Genomic DNA, 22,038 nt, shown 5'->3' on the forward strand with positions numbered 1-22,038 from the left:
AGGGGTAATTCCTTAGGATAGATCCCCAGAAGTTAAATACCAGGTCAAAGGGTACAAGCATTTTTAAGCTCTTGATAAATATTATTTAAGGATAGTGCAGTACCTGCCTGATTCTTGTGTAGTCCCATGTAGAAGCAATAGGCAAATAGTTCCTGGGACCCTACAGTTTATATATTATACTCCCTCTCCCTATAGTGGTGACAATAACAAGGGCTGGACAGGGATAGTACTAAACCTGGCTGAAGTTAATGTACAAGCCAGAGCTTAGCCCTAATTATATTTTACCCAAAACATCACTCTTTGATTTTGTTCATCTTTGAGGTTCCTTAAAAGATGATTTCTAGATCACTATCTATTTTGGTGCATCTACTGTCCCACAGAAAGCTCCAGTCTAATCCTTGAAGCGAGAGTTGCAAATGACAAATGAGAAAAATGAAGAAATCACTGCTACATGTGAGCCCAGCTAATATAAGCACAATTTGGGAGGCCTGAACTACATGACAGAGTATGATTTAGGAACTCCTGTGACCATGTCTCTTTTAGGTTCTTTTGATTCCATGCTGTTCTACTCTTTGGGAGCTACCTAGTCCACAGTTGGAAAAACGAATAAAAACTTACAGGTTGGAGCTTTTGGACTTTCCTGTGGTTTGGTGCAAAATCCATTTATTCTCTTCAAATCAGAGTTTCTGGTAAGCTTTAGAGATGAGGAAGCATTTCTTTCACACAACCTAAAATAATTTCCTAGAAAAGAGAAAAACATTTCAGAGAAAGAAAATCAAATGTCTCTAAAATGAGAAATGCCTGCAAGATACATAGTTAACTTACAAAAATTAACTCACACATGAATGTCCTACTCTATATGTAAGATACATGTACTATATTTAAGGTGCTATGCTTAGTGCTATCTTAAAATATACATGCTTTTCTGATTAAGAAATTAGGAATTTACAGGAGTTCCCGGAGTGGCTCAGATGACACAAATCCAACTAGGAACTATGAGGTTGCCAGTTTGATCCCTGGCCTCGCTCAGTGGGTTAACAATCTGGCATTGCTGTGAGCTGTGGCGTAGGTCACAGACGTGGCTTGGATCTGGCGTTGCTGTGGCTGTGGTGTAGGCCGGCAGCTGTAGCTGTGATTAGACCCCTGGCCTGGGAACCTTCATATGCCACGGGTGTGGCTCTAAAAAGCAAAAAAAGAAGGAAGGAAGAGAGAAAGAAATTAGGAATTTACAATATAAATATTTTATCAGCTGTAAGTTTCATTAAAGTACTTCTCACATGTGTCTTGTCATAATGATTCTGATGGGACTATTACGCATTTTGGCACCCAACTGCTGAGGTAAAACTTAGCAACCTCCCAGAAGTATTAAAATAAGATGCCAAGTTGCTAATACTGCTCTGGTAAACTCTGGGTAGGGGGCTGCAATGGCCAGCAATGGGCTCTAGAAAGCCTTGTTCATTCTATGCCATAAATTTCTAATTAGAAATCAACTTTACATATAGTCATGAGTTATATATAATTTAAAAACTATCTAGGAGTTCCCGTCATGGCGCAGTGGTTAACGAATCCGACTAGAAACCATGAGGATGCGAGGTTCGATCCCTGGCCTTGCTCAGTGGGTCGACGATCTGGCATTGCCGTGAGCTGTGGTGTAGGTCGCAGATGTGGCTCGGATCCTGCGTTGCTGTGGCTCTGGCGTAGGCTGGGCTGCTACAGCTCCGATTAGACCCCTAGCCTGGGAACCTCCATATGCCACAGGAGTGGCCCAAGAAAAGGCAAAAAGACAAAAAAAAACAAAAAATAAACAAAAAAAACCCAAAAAATCCTGTATCTATATTTATATACACATAAATTATAAAACTATATTATATATACTATATGTATGCAGTCAGTTTTTAAAGTCTAAATTCTAAGCACCTAGAGAGAGTAGTTATTACAAATTTCTATGTACTCATCACCTAATTTCAGCAATTGTCAATACATGGTCAATACTGTTTTATCTGAATCCCACCCACTCCCTCCCACCTACTGGATTATTTTAAAGCAAATCTCAAACATCCTATTAATCCATCCATAAATACTTCAGTTATGTACCTCATAAACTTTTCAAAATCCAGACAACCACCGACATAACTAAAAAATATTATCTTCATATCAACCAGCACGTTATGATCAAATGACATTATGATCATTTTTTTACACAGTGGAATTTATTCTAAATGGGTGCACACACTGAATACAGTGTGAATGGGTGCATCCTGTATAGGTCTCTCTCTTCTTTTTTCTTCTCACTTATTTATTGAAAAGACTAGATCATTAGTTCTATAGAAGTTCCCTCTTTTTAGATTTTGCAGGCTGCATCCGCATGGTATTGTTTAACATATTCTTCTAACGCCTCCATTTTTTGTAAACAGATTTCTTTTTTTGTAAAGGGCCACACCTGCAGCATATGGAAGTTCCTAGGCTAGGGGTCGAATCAGAGCTGCAGCTGCCAGCCTACACCACAGCCACAGCAATGCCTCATCTTCAACCTACATCACAGCTCATGGCAACACCGGATCCTTAACCCACTGAGCATGGTCGGGGATCAAACCCAAGTCCTCACGGATACTAGTTGGTTACCACTGAGCCACCACAGGAACTCCTGTAAACAGATTTTTGAGGTTTCATCAGATTTAAGTTAGAATATGCCATAGGTGGTACTGTGTAATTCTAATGTATCACATTCAAAGGTATACATCAATTTTGTTTTTTGTGATATGAAGATTGAGCAATAGATGCCATCAGTCTGAGTCATCCCCTTATAAAGTTCTCCATCATCCTTTCATCTAATGCTTTCAGCGAACATTAGTGATGTCATCTATTGTTTTCATTAGGGGTTACAAGATGGTAGTATTCTTTTCTACATTAACTATTTGGTTATCCTAAGGTAAAAGTCATACAGAAAATGTAGAGTAAATGCTTGATTCTTCCCCTTTATTTGCCAGTTTTCAAATTAATGAACTCATTTCCTTGCAACCTCCACTGCTGACCTTGTGTTTAAAAGTAACTTAAGGGAGTTCCTTTCATGGCTCAGCAGTTAACGAACCTGACTAGGATCCATGAGGTTGCGGTTCAATCCCTGGCCTCGCTCAGTGGGTTAAGCATCTGGCGTTGCCATGAGCTGTGGTGTAGCTCGCATGAATCTTGTGTTGCTGTGGCTGTGGCATAGGCTGGCAGCTGTAGCTCCGATGCAACCCTTGGCCTGGGAACTTCCATATACTGTGGATGCAGCCCTTAAAAAAATAAAAGGTAACATAAGGAACTCCTGCATTTAAAAAATGTGGTGGGCTCCAGTCCATTGCAGTTATTTTTCTTTTTGACGCCAAGATGTTCCCATCTTTAGTCACCAGATTTTCTAAGTTGTCTCCTGGGTCCTTTCAAGTGCTCAGTGATCACTGATAGCTGCCTTGCTTTCTGAAAAAACATTTTGAACTCATTTAATTTACATATTTCTTGCCCTTGCCTGTGGCATGGGGAAATCCTGGGCCAGGAATCAAACCTGTACTACAGCAGCAACCCAAGCCACTGACAACGCTGGATCCCTAACCTGCTAGGCCACCAAGGTACTCCTCATACTCACTTTATTTTTTTTAATTTTTAAAAAATTTTTTTTTTATTTTCCCACTGTACAGCAAGGGGATCAAGTTATCCTTACATGTATACATTACAATTACATTTTCCCCCCACCCTTTGTTCTGTTGCAACATGAGTATCTAGACATAGTTCTCAATGCTACTCAGTAGGATCTCCTTGTAAATCTATTCTAAGTTGTATATGATAAGCCCAAGCTCCTGATCCCTCCCACTCCCTCCCTCTCTCATCCCGGCAGCCACAAGTCTATTTTCCAAGTCCATGATTTTTTTTTCTGTGGAGATGTTCATTTGTGCTGGATATTAGATTCCAGTTATAAGTGATATCATATGGTATTTGTCTTTGTCTTTCTGACTCATTTCATTCAGTATCCTCATGCTCATTTTAAATGCTTCCTGCCCCAGATTTGGGATCAGACATCAGACATCAAGGTGCTCTAGTTCCTTTCAAGAAAAAATGTTCAGAGATGCCCGAGAGGCTATTACTAAATTTGTCACTGTTTCCAGACCTTTTCAGTGAACACAGTTAAGAAATACATTCCTTCTGCGAATTCCCTGATGGCTCAGGGGTTAAGGATCCAGCAGCTGTCACTGCTGTGGCGCAGGTTCCATCCCCGGCCTGGGAATTTCTGCATACCATGCCTAAGAACTTAAGTTGGAAATTTTCAGCTCAGTGTTAGCCTGCAAATTATTATTATTATTATTATTATTATTTGTCTTTTTAGCACTGCACCCTGTGGCACATAGAAGTTCCCAGGCTAAGGGCTGAATCAGAGCTGTAGCTGCCAACCTATGCCACAGTCACAGCAACGCCAGATCCAAACTGTGACTGCGACCTACGCCACAGTTCACAGCAATACCAGATCCTTACCCCACTGAGGAAGGCCAGGGATTGAAGCTACAACCTCATGGTTTCTTTTTTTTTTTTCTTTTTTTTGTCTTTTTGTCATTTCTTGGGCCGTTTCCATGGCATATGGAGGTTCCCAGGCTAGGGGTCGAATTGGAGCTGTAGCCACTGGCCTACGCCAGAACCACAGCAACTTGGGATCCGAGCCACGTCTGCGACCTCCACCACAGCTCATGGCAACGCCGGATCGTTAACCCACTGAGCAAGGCCAGGTATCGAACCCAAAACCTCATGGTTCCTAGTCGGATTCATTAACCACTGCGCCACGACGGGAACTCCTATTTTTGTTTTTAATGGCTGCACCTGGGCATGTGGACATTCCCAGGCCAAGGATTGAATCCGATCAGCAGCTGTGGTGTTGGTGACAGCTAGGAAAACATCATACATATCCTTTTAACCCACTTCCCAGGCCAAGGATCCAACCCACACCACCACAGAGACAATGCCAGATCCTTAACTGCTGCACTAAAGCAGGAACTCCCCAGCAACAATTTTCATGAGGGTGAAAACGGGTAATTCTAAGTATGGGCGGGTCATGGTACAAAAAAGCATAAAAGTCAGTCAGAAAACCACAAAAGAGCCCTGGACATGGAAAGACACGGAAAGAAGAGACACGGAAGGAAGGGATCACTGTGAAGTAAAAGAAACAAAACAGAAAAGAAAGCTGGAAAGGCACCAATAATAAATTTGACCAGGGTCCTGGCCCTCCATGATGCTCTGGGTGACCAAAAAAAAAAAAAAGGCGGAGGGGTGCTCAAGACCTGCTGTTAATGCAACAAAAAGAATTTGCCCTCACAGCTTTGCGGTTAAAAGTTCACAGAAGAATTCAGGCATTTTAAAAAAGTTATTTTTTAACTATAATTTTTTTCTTTTTATGGCCTCACTCACCAAATATGGAAGTTTCCAGGCCAGAGAATGAATCTCAGGCCCAGCTGTCACCTAAGTTGCAGCTGTGGGAATGCCAGATACCATAACCCTCTGTGCCAGGCTGGGAGTTGAACCTGCACCTCTGCAGCAGCTTGAGCCACTGTAGTCAGATTCTTGGGGGGCTTTTTGTTTGTCTTTCTTAGGGTTGAACCTGAAGCATATGGAGGTTCCCATGTTAGGGGTCCAATCAGAGAGATAGCCACCAGCCTACGCTAGAGCCACAGCAACTCGGGATCCGAGCCACATCTGCGACCTACACCACAGCTCACGACAATGACGGATCCTTAACCCACAAAGCAAGGCCAGGGATCAAACCCGTGTCCTCATGGATACTACTCAGGTTCATTAACCACTGAGTCACTATGGGAACTCCTGTAGTCAGATTCTTAATCCACTGTACCACAGCAGGAAAACCTCAAGCACTTTAAAAAATCTATTTGTTAGGGAACAAATAATCTGTACCTTTGGAGTTCCAAATTCCAGCTTGGGTGTCTTTATATCTTCAGAGTTTGAAGCAATAAAGGGAGGCAAAAGAGGTAAGAATAAAACATGATTATAGCACTGGGCTTCCCAAAGCTGGTGAGAAACATAATTCCTCAATTTTTTTCTCTCGCTGTTAAAAAAACTTTGAAACAATCTAAAAGATATTACTGTAGACTTCTCAAAGACATGTTTATATCCACGTAAAGATTTAAAAACTAACGCTTTTATTGATGCATAATTCCTTATAAAAAATTCATCCTTTTAAAGGATACAATTCAGTAGTTTTTATTATATACACAAAGTTATGTACTGATCACTACTATGTAATTCCAGAAGATTATCATCATTCCAGAAAGAAACTCTGAATCCATCAGCAGTCACTCCCTATGTCTTCCTGCCTCCAACCCTCAGAAATCACTAATTTATTTCCTGTCTCTATTGATTTACATATTCTGGACATTTTACATAAATCAAATCACACAGCCTTTCACAACTGACTTCTTTTACTTAGCATGTTTTCAAGGTCTATCCATGTTGTAGCATTTATTAGTACTTGATTTTTTTTTTTTTACTGACATATTTGATCTCATTGCATAGATATTTCAAATTTTGTTTATACATTAGTCAGTTAGTGGACATTTAGGTGGTTTTTACTTTTTGGCTATTATGATTAATACTGATATGAACATCTGTGTGCAATGCGTGCAAGTTTTTGAGTGAAATCTATTTTCATTTCTTTGGGGCATAGACTAAAAGAGGAAATTACTGGGTCATATGGGTTACTTATTTGAGAAACTTCAAGACTTTCCAAGGGATGTTTTTACTGCTTTTATGTAGGAGTGGATTTTCAGAAGTCCTAACTCTGATAAACCATATGTTAGAACCTCTATTTGTATCAGGATATGTGGTTGCCTGCAATCTGATTTCTTCTTCTTTTTTTTTTTTTTTTTTTTTTTTTTTTGCTTTTTAGCGCCACACCCATGCCATATGGAGGTTCCCAGGCTAGGGGTCCAATCGGAGCTGTAGCCGCCTGCCTACACCACAGCAACACAGAAGCCATGTCTGTGATCTACACCACAGCTCACAGCAACGCCAGATCCTTAACCCACTGAGAGAGGCCAGGGATAGAACCCGTAAAGGAACAAAGTTAGCCAGCAGTAACCTCTACTATCTAAATAGGAAATGGAAAAAGAATAATTATTTCCTTAGGTACTGTCTTTCCCCATCCCTCTTAATTAGAACAGAGGCAATTCAGCAGAACAGAACAGAGCAGTTTAGGAGTTCCCATCATGGCTCAGTGGTTAATGAATCTGGCTAGGAACCATGAGGTTGTGGGTTCAATCCCTGGCCTCGCTCAGTGGGTTAAGGATTGGCATTGCTGTGAGCCATGGTATGGGTCACAGATGCATCTTGGATTTGGCGTTGCTGTGGCTGTGGTATAGGCAATATACAAGTCACCTCTCAGCTCAGTTTAGGTAATAATGATAAAGCAAAAATGCTACCATGTATACCTACATACTGTCAGTCACATACATGTGTGTTTGGAGATACTCAACAAATCATGAGTGAGTACCTACTATGTGGCAGGCATTGTTTTAGACAATATAAAAAATTGTATTGAGCCAGAAATCTATGCAAGTCAAAACTACATTCTACTGAAAAGAGGAAAAAAGTTATACATATATATTTAGATAGTAAATGCCAGCTAGAAAAAAAACACAACGGGGACATGAAGGGTTTGTGTGCTTGGAACATGGTGTGAGAAATTTTAGGGCAGTAGAAGTTCTCTTTAGAATGCCACTTTTGAAGGAAGCAAGGAAGCTTCTATGTAGGTATCTGGTGGAAGGGTATTCAAAGCAGAAACAACCATAAGTACAAAGGCTCTAAAGTGGTTCTAGAGACACAAAGAGGAGGCCAGCATGGCTGGAATACAGTGCAAAATGAAAAGAGAAGTAAGATTTGAGGTCATAGAGAGGTACCTGGGGAATGGAGGTAGAAAAGAGGGACTTGAAGGCATGAGGGGTTTACCTAGATATGAAAATATCTCCCCAATTTTTCTTACTACTACTTCATACTGAATGCTAGTAATATTTTATACATTTGTTTTGCTTTTTAGGGCTGTACCCGAGGCATATGGAGGTTCCCAGGCTAGGGGTCTAATCGGAGTTACAGCTGCTGGCCTACGCCACAGCCACAGAATGCTAGTAATTTTTACCTCCCTAAGTTGTACGTGCTTATTAAAACATAAATACGCAATATTATATATATTAGAAATAACAGACCATTGTAAAAAAATCACAAAATATATATATGAAATATTTGATGTGCTTTGCAGTTATGAAAAATTAAAGCATACAAAAATTTCAGTATCATTAAAACTTTTCAATAGAAGAGATAGAATATATTGTCTCAGACATCCAAGCCAGAAATTTTCCATCCCTCTGGTGGATCACAATTAAAAACAAATGAAAAAGCCAAAAGAAAACAGCCCTTTAATCCTCTGGCTACCCTTGTAGCCTGTCCCTGGCTGACCAGTTCTTCGTCCCCAGGGCCCTAGCAGGAAGTCAAGATGATGCCTCACTGCTGTCCCTAAGGCTGTGTACTGGCAAATGGCTGGCTAATATTAAGAATAGAGGTTCTCAAGCTTTAGTGTACAACAGAAGCATCCAGAGGACTCGTAACCCAGACTACTAGACACCACTTTCGGAGTTTCTGATTCAGTGAGTATAGGTGAAGCCTAAGAATTTGCATTTCCAATAGTTTCCCAAGAGGTGCTGATACTATTGGTCTAGGGACTCAGAGTTTATAAATCAGGGACCTAAGAGTTATTACTGCCAGCTGGAGGCTCTAGTGGGTCAGCCCAGATAAGGCTTGTTCAAGTACCAGCTTCTGCCCTGTTGTCCCCCTTTTCCCATAAGCCTTTCCATGATGGGCAATACAGAATAGTGGGGATGCTTTTCTCTTTTCTTTCCTTTTTTTTAGGGCCGCACCTTCGGCATTTGGAAGTTCCCAGGCTAGGGTTCGAATCAGAGCTGCAACTGCCAGCCTAAGCCACAGCCACAGGAACACAGGATCTGAGACAGGTCTGTGACCTACATCACAGCTCATGGCAACACCAGATCCTTAACCCACTGAACAAGGCCAGGGACTAAACCCCCATCCTCACAGATACTAGTTAGGTTCGTGACCACTAAGTCACAATGGGAACTCTGAGGATGCTTTTCTTCCTCTTTATCTTTCAAGACTCTCCTGGAGGAATTCTTGTTGTGGCTCAGTGGTAACAAACCCAACTAGTATTCATGAGGATGTGGGTTCAGTCCCTGGCCTCGCTCAGTGGATTACAGAATCCAGCATTTGCTGTGAGCTTCAGTATAGATTGCAGATGTGACTTGGATCTGGCATTGCTGTGGCTGTGGCATAGGCCAGCAGCTACAGCTTCAATTCGACCCCTAGCCTGGGAACTTCCAGGTGCCGCAGGTGTGTCCCTAGATGATCAAAAAACCCCACAAACTCTCCTGGAGATAACTATCAATGATGTTACCTGGACTATGACCAATCTTTGGGAACCAGGGATGATAAATGAAGGTTCAACAAATAATTGTGGAGAAAAAGGCTTTTACTTATTTTTTTTTTTTTTTTTGGTCTTTTTAGGGACACACATTCGGCATATGGAAGTTCCCAGGCTAAGGGTCGAATTGGAGCTGCAGCTGCTGGCCTGCGCCAGAGCCACAGCAACACTGGATCTGAGCCAAGTCTCCAACCTACATCACGGCTCACGGCAATGCTGCATCCTTAACCCACTGAGCAAGGCCAAGGATCGAACCCGCAACCTCATAGTTCCTAGTCGGATTTGTTTCTGCTGCGCTACGACAGGAAGTCTGAGAAAAAGGCTTTTAGAAGATTATCTAATTTAGTTCTTAACCTATATGCAGATCAAGTGCCAGATTTATTCCAAGTTATGTTGCTAGTTATGAAGATTGCTAATGATTTGCTTAAAAATAAAATGGCATTTGTCAAAATCCCTAAAACTGTACATCACAAAGAGCTCTGATATATGCAAATTAAAAATGTCAACCAGGACCTTGGGGGAATTCCAGGATGGAACATGATAAATGTATCTAATTCTATTAGAAATGAATGACCTAACGTCATAACCTTCAAGATGAGAAAGATGGAGCTGACCTAAGTAATTTTTTAAAACACTGTTTTGACTGGAAATATTACGACTAAAGACAAAAAGGAGTTCCAGTCGTGGCTCAGTGGAAATGAATCCGACTAGGAACCATGAGGTTGCAAGTTCGATCCCTGGCTTCACTCAGTGGGTTAAGGATCCGGCGTTGCTGTGAGCTGTGGTGTGGGTCGCAGATGCGACTCGGATCCCACATTGCTGTGGCTGTGGTGTGGGCCAGTGGCTACAGTTCCAATTAGACCCCTAGCCTGGGAACCTCCATATGCTGTGGGAGCAGCCCTAGAAAAGGCAAAAAGACGAAAAAAAAAAAAAAAGACTAAAGACGAAAAAAAAAATTACACATAAACATTGTACTCTAGTTGGCAAATTTGTTTCTTACAGGAGTATGGGTTAACAATTCTGAAACTGTAAATTTATACCAGGATTGAACAAATAAGTAACTGAATGGTAGATAATGAGAACCAGGTTTCTCCCTAAGAAAGAAGTTCCAAAAGCAAGAGTGGAAGGCTAGAATGGATGTGGTGTGAGCTCAGAGTCAGAGACCTCAGTATGAACTCCTTCAGGTTTTTATATATATATATACATACATATGTGTGTGTGTGTGTGTACATAGAGTGATGATAGAGACATAATCATTAGTATGTGTGTACACATGGTTTTGTATACACACATGTATTTCCTAGCTCTATCCACTGGGAAGGCCTGGAATCAGTGACACATCAGTAGCAACAAGCACACTTAGTGCCCAGATATTGGTCTCTAAATAGCATTATTCAATAAAAGGAACCAGGGCTCCATGGGGAAAAATGGCTGATGCTAGGTTGGGGCAAAGAAAATACAAAAAATGAGTCTGGAATATATTGTAGTGCCAGAAAGCAAGGAAGTGTTCAAAAAACAAAAGTATGGGGACATGTAAAGGGACACAGGAACTGAATTGATAGAGCCGAAACTGGAATAATTTGAGCAACAAAATAAATAACATAGTAATAGATTATAATTTAAAATATAAAATATATGATCCATCAATTAAAAAATAATATAACAAACTATATAGTCTGCTCTGATATAAATAATAACTGGATGAATGAATAACTGGGGGAAAAAGGACAAATCTTCCTTATAGAAAAACCTCCAATATATATAGATATGTAGATATCCTTTCCCTTTTGGATTCCTTTCCCCTTGAGTGTGGGTTTGAACGTAAGTGACATCCTTCCAAAGAAGAGTATGGAAAAGGAAAAATAGTGACTTTACAAGGAGGAAATGATTTGGCCAAATGTAAGAACACCAGTAATAAATCATGTGCCTACTGTATACTCTAATACAGTGTGATGCGAAGGGCAATTTACCTCTGTACTATTTATTCTTCCCCCAAAATGCATAACACTAGTTTTATGAAAAAGCATCACACGAAACCAAATTGAGAGATAGTCTATGAGAAACATGTGATCAATATTCCTCAAATCTGGAGTTCCCATCAAGGCTCAGTGGTTAACGAATCCAACTAGGAACCATGAGGTTTCAGGTTCAATCCCTGGCCTTGCTAAGTGGGTTAAGGATCCAGGGTTGCTGTGAGCTATGGTGTAGGTTGCAGATGCGGGTTGGATCTGGCGTTGTTGTGGCTGTGGTGTAGGCCAGCAGCTACAGCTCCAATTAGACCCCTGGCCTAGGAACCTCCATATGCCGTTGGTGTGGCCCTAGAAAAGACAAAAAAAAAAAAAAAAAAAAAATCCTCAAAACTCTCAAGGTCATGAAAATCGAAGACTGAAACCATCACAGATCAGAAGAGACTAAGCAGACATGACAACTACACTCAATGCATTATCCTGGATGGGATCCTGGAACAGAAAATGGACATCAGTAAAATAACTGAACCAAAGGAAGTCTCTCCTTTAGTTGGTAGCAAAGTACCAATGTTAATTTCTTAGTGCTGACAAATATGCTGTGGTTATAAAAGGTGGTAACATTAGAAATAACTGGGTGAGGGCGACATAGAACTCTGTACTATCTTTGTGACTTTTCTGTAAATTAAAATTATTCTAAAAAAAACTTTTAAAAAACATGGGTATTAATTACATTTTGGTTTTTACTTTATAGTTTATGAAAATTTTACATTTACTTGATATTTAATATTTTAAAAATTAAAGGACTTGACGTTGTGTCTATAAAAAGGTCACTGTCACTTGCACTCCACTGTGCTTTTGGAATGGGATAGAAAAAGGAAAGAAATGGGGTATAGTAGTAAATGTGCCCCATTTAGGGTAGACCAAAGATGTGCAGGTGAAAGTCATCTAACTCTTTAATACAGTGTGATGCAAAAGGGCAATTTACCTCTGCACTATTTATTCTTCCCCCAAATGCATAACCCTAGTTTTATGAAAAAGCATCAAATGAAACCAAATTGAGAGATAGTCTATGAAACATGTGATCAATATTCCTCAAACTTGGAGTTCCTGTCAAGGTGCAGTGGAAACGAATCTGACTAGGAACCATGAGGTTGTGGGTTCAATCCCTGGTCTTGCTCAGTGGGTTAAGGATCTGGCGTTGCTGTGAGCTGTGGTGCAGGTTGCAGACACGGCTCAGATCCCACGTTGCTGTGGCTCCATAGGCTGGCAGCAACAGCTCTGATTAGACCCCTAGCCTGGGAACATCTATATGCCGCAGGTGCAGCCCTAAAAGGACAAAAGACCAAAAAAAAAAAAAAAAAAAAAAAAAAAAAAGGAAAGAAAATATGCCCAGCTTTCAGATTTTACAGAGCATGCAGTCTCCGATCCCCCCCTACTAAGTTACTTAATGATATGAAGTGTGAACTGTTCTACAGCTTAGCCACATGGAAGAGGCTTTATTTCATATCCCTTCATGGGTGAACAGTCATTATCGTATTATCTCACAATGAGCTACAGAGCTGAGCAGAGGGCAAGGCTATGAGACTCTCTGCCCAACCACCTTCTCCTCCTTCCCTAGTGTTCCAGAGGGCCAGGCGCCACCCTGATCCTGGCCAGGTGAAGCACCTTCTTTCTGGGGCAACAATGTTTCCCCTTCATTTTCCATGGAAAGATTTTTTGATCTAAATACTTAGGTGGTTCTTACCATAGCCCACAAACGCTCATTTAATCCTTAAGTCTGAGGAAGGAGCAACACTGTAGCTCAAGTGGGTTGTGCAAAGGAAGGAGGATAGCTTTAGGTACTAAGGGAGAGAACCTAACAGATGTGAAAGATATCAGGTAGGAAAAATGGGCAAGACACAGGAACATTATAAGCTTTTGTGGGATGGCTAGAATGCTAAACACCATTTGTAACATTGTGTCTATGGGGAAAAATCTTAGAGTTCAAAAAGTAGATTTATAAATAAACCTTTGGAATCTGGCCAGATTGTAAATTGGGGAGAGAACAGATCTAGGGAAAGAAAAGTATCTATGTATCTGGGGGCCACTCCCTGGTGATCTTTTCTCTTGCTGTCAACATCCCAGCCCTCTCCCAACAGTGGCTATTTGAAACTCTCTGCCTCTGCTGTTGACCTAAGTCAGTTTTGTGACAGAAATATATTCGCCACCTCTGTTTTCTCATCCATCCCTGCAGGCTCAGAAGAATACCAATCCTTCCTTCACTTTTAACTAGTGAACTATTCCATCTGCAACCCTTCTTGCTGAGAGATGTACCCAAATTTTCACACCCTCTAGATCCTTCCTTTCCGTTGCCTTTTTTCTACCACTGTTTCCCTGATCTTAAAAAAACAAAAACAAAATCTTTAAATTAGAAAAGTAACGTTTGCTCACTATAGAAATTTTGGAAACTTAAAAAAAAAAAAGGATGAAGAAAAATAAAAGCATCCGTAATCATACCATCTGGGATATGGTACAACTTGGTGTATTGCTTTCCAGACTTTTTCCTATGCTTATATACAACACATACATTTTTCATAATCAGGTCATACTATATCCTGCTTTTTTTTTTTTTTTTTTTTTTTTTTTTTTTGTCTTTTTGCTTTTTCTAGGGCCGCTTCTGCAGCACATGGAGGTTCTGAGGTTAGGGGTCTAATCAGAGCTGCAGCCACCGGCCTACACCACAGCCACAGCAACTCGGGATCCAAGCCAAGTCTGCAACCTACACCACAGCTCACGGCAATGCCGGATCCTTAACCCACTGAGCAAGGCCAGGGACCGAACCCGCAACCTTGTGGTTCCTAGTCGGATTCGTTAACCACCGAGCCACGACAGGAACTCCCATATCTTGCTTATATAACAAACATTTTTCCAAGACATTAATTAATAAATACTTTTGAGGCATTCCCATTGTGGTGGAGCAGTAACAAACCCAACTAGTATCCATGAGGATACGGGTTCAATACCTGGCCCTGCTCAGTCGGTTAAGAATCCAACATTGCCATGAGTAATGGTGTAGGTCACAGACGTGGCTCAGACCTGGCATTGTGGTGGCGTAGGCTGTCAGCTGCAGCTCTGATTCCACCCCTAGCCTGGGAACTTCTATATGCCCTAGGTTTAGCCATTAAAAAAAAAATAAAAAGATAAAAAGCAAAAAATACTTTTGAAACCAAAAACAGAGTGGCCACATGATTCAGCATGCCCACTCCTAGGCATATACCCAGACAAAACTACAAAGGGAAAAGATACAATGTACTCCTATGTTCACAGCACCACTACTTACAATAGCCAAGACATGGAAAAAAACCTAAATGGCCATCAACAGATGAATAGAAATAAAGAATGGGGACATACACACACACACACAACGGAATATTACTCAGCCATTAAGGAGTTCCCTACCTGGCTCAGGGGTAACAAACCCGACTAGTATCTATGAGAATGTGGGTTTGAACTCTGGCCTCACTCAGTGGGTTAAGGATCTGGCATTGCCGTGAGCTGTGGTGTAGGTCGCAGATGTGGCTCAGATCCTGTGGTGTAGTCCACAGCTACAGCACCAATTCAACCCTTAGCCCTGGAACTTCCATACGCCACGAGTACAGCCCTAAAAAGATAAAAAAAAAAAAAAAAAAAGAAAAGAAAAAACAAAAAAACAAAAAAGAAAGAATGAAATAATACCATTTGCAGCAACACAGATGGGCCTAGAGATGATCATACTGAGCAAAGTAAGTCAGAAAGAGAAAAACAAACATATGATATCATTTACATGTAGAATCTAAAACATGACATAAATCAAGACATCTACAGAATAAAAACAGACTTGCAGATATAGAGGACAGATTTGTGGTGGCCAAGGGGGAGGGCGTGGAGGGGAGGGAAGGATGGAGAGTTTGGGATTAGCAGAGGCAAATTTTATACAGGATGTATAAACAATGAGGTCCTATACTGTATGGCAGAGGGAACTATCTTCAATATCCTGTGATAAACCATAATGGAAAAGAACACGAAAAGGAATATATGTATGTATAACTGAGCCACTTGGCTATACAGCAGAGGTTAACACAACACTATACATCAACTATACCTCAATAAAATTAAAAAAAAAAAACTCGACAGCTTCACAACATCCAATGGATATAATCTGAGTTCAATCATTCTCTAAGGTTGGATTTCTTTCCCATTTCTCAATATTACAAATAATGTTTCAATGAACAGTTTTCTACATAAATCTTTAATGCCATTTGTGAGTTTTTTTTCTTTTCTTTTTTTTTAGGGCTATACTTGTGGCATATGGATGTTCCCAGGCAGGGGTTGAATCAGAGCTATAGCTGCTGGGCTTTGCCAGAGCTACAGCAACTCGGGATCCCAGCCACAATCTGCGACCTACACCACACCTCACAGCAATGCTGGATCCTTAAACCCCTGATCGAGGCCAAGGATTGAATCTGCGTCCTCATGGATGCTAGTCAGGTTTGTTTCTGGTGAGCCATGTTGGGAACTCCCTGTAATTATTTTCTTATATAGAATCCCATTAGTGAAGAGCTAGAGGATATGAAGTTATGGACATGAACTCTTCTAAGATTCTTCTCATATACAACAAACTGTTTTCCAAGAAGGCCGCATTGATTTATACTTCTACTGGAAGCTGATGAGAATTCCTGACCCATCACACCACAGTGGCACTGAGGGCCCACTATCTTGGACAACATTCACTTGTTCTCAGCAGCTCCTATAAATTAAATATTATCTCCTTCTTTTCATAGCCCAAGTGATTGAATTTACTACCTTGACCGCACCACTTGTACATTTACTACAATGCTGCTTCCCTCACTCATTTACTAAAACTGCTGTAAATTAGTGATCTCTGTATAATCATATGAACATGTTTTAGAATCTCATCATTAGCATATTTGACTCTCCTCTTCCCATCTTTATGGCCACTGGCTCTACTGATCTCATCGTCCTACAAGGACTCAGCCTCCCCCCGCCTTACATTACACCATCACATTCTCTCCTTTTATCTCTGACCTCTGTGATCTACCTTCTTTAATATCCTCTGCCGCTTTCTATTGCTTACACTATGTCAGGCCTCCAGGGTTTCGTCTTTGCCTCTGTTCTGCACTGCTCTCAGGAAGGACTTCTCCCTTCTGTTTTCATAATCAGCTCCACACTGATGGCTCCCACATATTTCCCCAACTTGACCCCCTCATTTCTCTTCAGGTCTTTGACTGAGAGGTCCCATCCTCACCTGTAACTCAATGCCACTCCCTACTCAATAGTTACCATCCTCTCTGCCAAACCAATATCCCTTCATAACTTTCTTACTTCTGACAATGGGGCAACACTCCTTCAGTCCTCCATGCTCAAAAACTTCAATCTTTAAGTCCTTCCTTAAATCACTTTATGTCTCAAAGTCATACATACTAATAATTTCTTCAAAACACTTCCTAGATATATTCCTTTTTTTTGTCATTTTTGTCATCACCTTACACATAGATTACTATAATATCTTCATAGGTAGCAGCCATTCATGTTGTATATAATGACCATGTCAATTTTCCAAAAATGTTTTAATGACTTCCGCTGAAGTTTTCCTTTTTGTCCAAATTCATCTGGTTTGAACCCTCAAAAGCCACACCTCATCTTCTATTACTTCCTGAAATCCAAGATAATTCTTTCTCCCTCCACATCCTCTCCAGACTCATTACTGCCACTACCTTTGCTCATGTCACTCTCCTATCCCTTCTGTTTCAGTGGAACCTTCAGTAGATAATCCTAACCTACACTATTTTTCCTTTCTCTGAATTTTTAAGCCCGTGGTATGCTGGCTCTTTGAAAGGGGTTTGTTGGTGGGGAAAATCCCTGATTTGTTGTATCTGCCAATAACCTTCATCATGGCAGACATCAAGCTACCTCTGTAACATGACTAACTGTGAAACTGGAAAGAAATATGCAGAGGCAATAGGAACCAGCTCTAGGACTCCAGAACAGCATTTAAAATCTGTTCTGCAATCTAAAACTTAATATATAACTGTCTTGTATATGCTCTCTGGGTATATTATAGACATCTGTTTGTTCACTGCAATAAACTCTAGTCCTAGGAAGAGTGGCAGTCCACTTATTCTAGAGCTTGCATAGTGAGGACGGCATATAGTGTTTGCTTGATAAAAACCTTTTGATAAGACCTGAAAGGAAAGATAAGCAGAGCCGAAGACTGGAGACATAAAATGGTAAAAATTAGCATTTACTCATTTAAGGCTAGTTAGCAAGAACAAACAAAAAGTACAATGAAGGAGCAGAATGCAGTGGAAATAAAATCAGAAGGTATTCCCACCTTTGTACTTGTGTAACCCTTAGCAAGTCAATTCCTTTTCTGAGCCTTAAGTGATTTTTGGAATTTTTTTTGGTTTTTGTTTTTGTCTTTTTAGGGCCGCACCCATGGCACACAGAGGTTCCCAGGCTAGGGGTCCCATTGGAGCTGTAGCCACTAGTCTACACCAGAGCCAAAGCAACTCGGGATCCCAGTCGTGTTGGTGACCTACGCCACAGCTCAGGGCAAGGCTGGACCTTTAACCCACTGAGGGAGGTGAGGGATGGAACCTGCATCCTCATGGATGCTAGTTGGGTTCATTTACCGCTGAGCCACAATGGAAACTCCAGCCTTAAATTTCATCATCTATTAGGGTACTATATAAATTCAAAGTTATCTCTTGATTCTAATGCTCCGAGATTAGAAACTGAAACTGACAAGGAGGCCACCTATGGTTCACTGCATTGGTATAATAACAATAAATTCATTTTATTTATCTACTTCCTTTTGGCCACACCCATGGCATATAGAAGTTCCCAGGCCAGGGATCGAACCCAGGCCACAGCAGTGACTAAGCCAGATCCTCATCCTGCTGAGTCATCAGGGAACTCCCATTTTAAAAACTGCTGATAAATCAAAGGAGTTAGGGCAGTAAATCTTTTCTGAAGATGTGAAGAAACATTCCAGTAAGACCATTCCACTCCTTTGACCTAATAATTATTACACAGAAAGTAATAATTTTTATACAAATAATTATTATATTAAAAAGAATTATTCCAAAAAGTAACTAGTGCCTATCTATTATGTACTGGACACTGGTAAGTGCTGAAGATTTAGTAAAAACAAAACAGAGCTGGTCTTTACCCTCATGTAATCCACAGTAGCATCAGTCAGTAGCTATTTAGTTCCAAATCATAATAAAAAGTATTTTTAGCTTAGCACAGATTGCTCTGAGGAATGGAATTGCACGCTATGAACCCTCTCTTCCCCGAACAGGCATCTAATCATAAAAATTTGAGTGAAATTTCAGAGGTTCACAGGACCTCTCATCTGTGAAGGGGTCCAAGAACCAAAAGTTAATACTGACCTATTTCTACAGCTACATCTACAGAACAATAAACAAATTCAAGATCATAAAAGCCTATATCCTGTTTGCTAAAGGAGTAAAGATTTTCAATAGAAACAATAAAAATAAGGGTCCATCATTTAAAGGATTAAGCCTTGGCTTTTTGAAATTTCACTCACCTAAAGTATCCTCTTCCAAATTATTATTCTGGATAAGTGAGGCAGGCCTAGATTAAGTTTCTATCTGATCTACCATTCCTCTAGTAAAGCAGCCCAGTTAAATACTCTTCTTACTTGAAAACTATCTGCCTATGTGTGCTTCCATTTCACAAGTAAATCTGCATTTCATGACTCTTCCATTTCACATCAAAGAGACACAAATAGCCATAACAAATACACGTACACATATATCTAACCAAGCCGCCTGAACTAAGAGCACAAGTTCCAGAATTTCCAGAATCTGAGGATACTGACACTCATCTCCTGGCTCTAACATTTTATGGCAAAGTGATCTGGGACAAGTCATCTAACCCTCAGACCTACGTTCATTCATTTGGAAAATGGAGAGGGGACAATAAGACTTAATCTAAGAGGGCAATTATGAGAAATCAATCAAGTAAAACCATGTATGCCCAAGTATTTAGCTACAAAATGGGGAAAAGTGAGTGAAAGAGCAGACTGCTTGCAGCTGCTCACAAAACATCAAACATTCACAGATCCTTTGAAAAGAGGTGCTCATACAACATTCTTAGTGGATCTGTCTAGATTAAAATAAATTGTTCTTAAATTGCTTGAGGAATTTTGTTTCGATTGAGTGCCCAACAGTAAAGTTCTTAAACATTAAAAGTTTGCAGAAAGGCTTTGGAATCTCTATAATGCATAAATATATTCTCAAGGCAAGAAGATGAACTACTTACAAACACTCAGTTCCAGGTCAAAGTCCCTTTTATATGGCTTTTTTATAGAGCAATGGTTCTTTCTCTTACATTGCTGGAAAGGTTAACAGAATGCATACAAAAGATTTTAGGCAAATTAGTTCTTCGAAGCTGAACCAATCAATGAAATCAATCTTTTTTAGTGGAGAGGGTATATGTTTTAAAGAAAGTAAATAATATTCAGTATGAGACATGTTTTCCAGTCCATACTCCACTGAAATGCAAAATAAGCCATGTAAAGGATAACTTTTTTTACATTACTTCAATTACATTTACAATGTACATTTACATGATCTCAGCCAAGTTTGGGGGCAATTCTTCCTTCAAAATTTGAATTAAACAACTGTTTAAGGAATTCCCTTTGTGTTTCAGTGGTTAACAAACCCAACTAGAATCCATGAGGTTGAGGGTTAAATCCCTGGCCTCGCTCAGTGGATTAAGGATCTGGCGTTGCTATGAGTTGTGGGGTAGGTCGAAGACGCGGCTCGGATCCTGCATTGCTATGGCTGTGGTGTAGGCTAGTAGGTGAAGCTCCGATTCCACCCATAGCCTGGGACCCTCCATATGCAAAGGGTGTGGCCCTTAAAAAAGCAAAACAAAACAAAACAAAACAAAAAACTGTTTAAGTAATTTGGTACTAAGGAATCAATCATTACACCTTATCAAAGTTCATAAAGGTGATCAATAGAATGATCTGCCCTGGTGCCCAGAAAAGAGACAAAAGGCAAACACTCTGATTTTTCAGCCCCTACTAGGCAAGAAGGTAAATTAAACTCTAACTCCAAATGGTCACTACACAAATGTCTACTAGGAAAACAAACCGCAGACCCTCTATTTACATAAACTGCAAGAGATTCATTTTCCTTCAAGAGAAAATGAATCTTTTTTTTTTTTTTAGAGCTGCACCTGAGGCATATGAAAGTTCCCCTGGCAAGGGGTCTAATCCGAGCTGCAACTGCAGGCCTACGCCAACACAACACCAGATCCGAGCTAAATCTGCAAGCTTGAGTCAACGCCGGATCCTTAACCCACTGAAGGAGGCCAGGGATCCCTCCTGCGTCCTCATGGATACTAGTCCGGATCTTAACCCACTGAGCCACAACGGGAACTCTTTTATTGTAGAATTATATAAAAGAAATGTGCACACACACCTCATTTTAAGAAAACAATTGCAATTACTCTATGAGACCTTAAATCTCTTGCCTATTCAGATAACGAATGGGTAGGAAACCCTAGACTCCAAGTTTTCTCTGAGTGTAGGGATTAACTCTAGAGATGATGGGGGTGGGAGCAGGCGGGAGACTCAGGTAACCTACGGGACAGGAGGTTACGAAGCTGAACGGATCAGGAAATGGGGGGACGTTCTAGAGATGACAGGTGAGCTCAGAGGGGATGGGGGTGGGGAAAGTGATCCCTGAGCATAGGCTCCTTAACTAGGTGGGAGCTGGGTGGGTGGAGAGCCAGGTGGAAGGGTCACTCGGAGATAGCCCTCAGTGCTTTCTTACCAGTGGCTCGCTAGGCCCCAGCTGTCTCCCACTATTGCTACTCTGGGAGTAGGATTCCAAACTACTTGAGGGGAATGCCTAATAAAACAGAGCACCTAACAGGCCTGAGGAGGCTGAAAGATTCCTTCATGCAAAGCGATTGCCCACCCCCAGCCGGGCCCGCGTCTCACCAGCCGCCAGGCGCAGGCTGCGGAGGCTCCCCATGGCCGCCCACTCCGCGGACCAGCAGAGAGGCCCAGGCCGGCGGTGGTGCGGCTGCGCTCTGTGCTCAATGTCACCCAGCGCTGAGAAAGTAAGGCCTCGAGAGGCACCGGCGGGCGGGGCCTGCGGGATGAGGGGTCGTGCTTTGCGCGCGGGGTTGTGGGCGGGGCGTGCGTGACGCGCAGAGCGTGCAGATCGTGCATGGAGGTCAGACTGTACCTTCTGCCGGCCCGCTGGGCTCCGCCCCGCTTGGCGCCTAATCCTGGACTTGTCCTTAAGAATATTCCTTTGGAGTTTATTGAAGGGTTTTGCAATGTTGCATCTAAGAAAGTACTCGTTTAAAATAGAAACAAAGTAATGTGCTTATTGTAGGAATTTTGTGAACTGTAGATCCCAAAGTCACACTGCCTCGGTAATTCAGTAAGTCAATACATTTTTTTTTTCATTTTTCAATGAATACGTATACGCCTGTATCAAAACTACATAACTGGGTTCCTAGTGA

At 41.1% G+C, this 22,038-nt stretch overlaps 1 protein-coding gene across 2 annotated transcripts in view; it reads right to left on the reverse strand.

Moving 5' to 3' along the window:
* FAM162A (family with sequence similarity 162 member A) overlaps positions 1-21,754 on the reverse strand; it is a 36,330-nt gene extending 14,576 nt beyond the window's left edge. Inside the window, exons 1-3 of one of the 2 annotated variants that reach the window (XM_021068491.1) lie at positions 21,506-21,754; positions 19,813-19,885; positions 5,789-5,966 (exon numbers count right to left, since the gene is read on the reverse strand). In XM_021068491.1, the coding sequence (XP_020924150.1) occupies positions 5,845-5,966; positions 19,813-19,885; positions 21,506-21,739 (429 nt within the window). In that variant the 5' untranslated portion in view covers positions 21,740-21,754 and the 3' untranslated portion in view covers positions 5,789-5,844. Of the gene's footprint in view, positions 1-618; positions 742-5,788; positions 5,967-19,812; positions 19,886-21,505 lie in introns of those variants that run through there. The other variant, NM_001243573.1, reaches the window with a different exon arrangement.

Source organism: Sus scrofa, chromosome 13, assembly GCF_000003025.6.
Source record: "Sus scrofa isolate TJ Tabasco breed Duroc chromosome 13, Sscrofa11.1, whole genome shotgun sequence".
Classification (NCBI taxonomy): Eukaryota; Metazoa; Chordata; class Mammalia; order Artiodactyla; family Suidae; genus Sus; species Sus scrofa.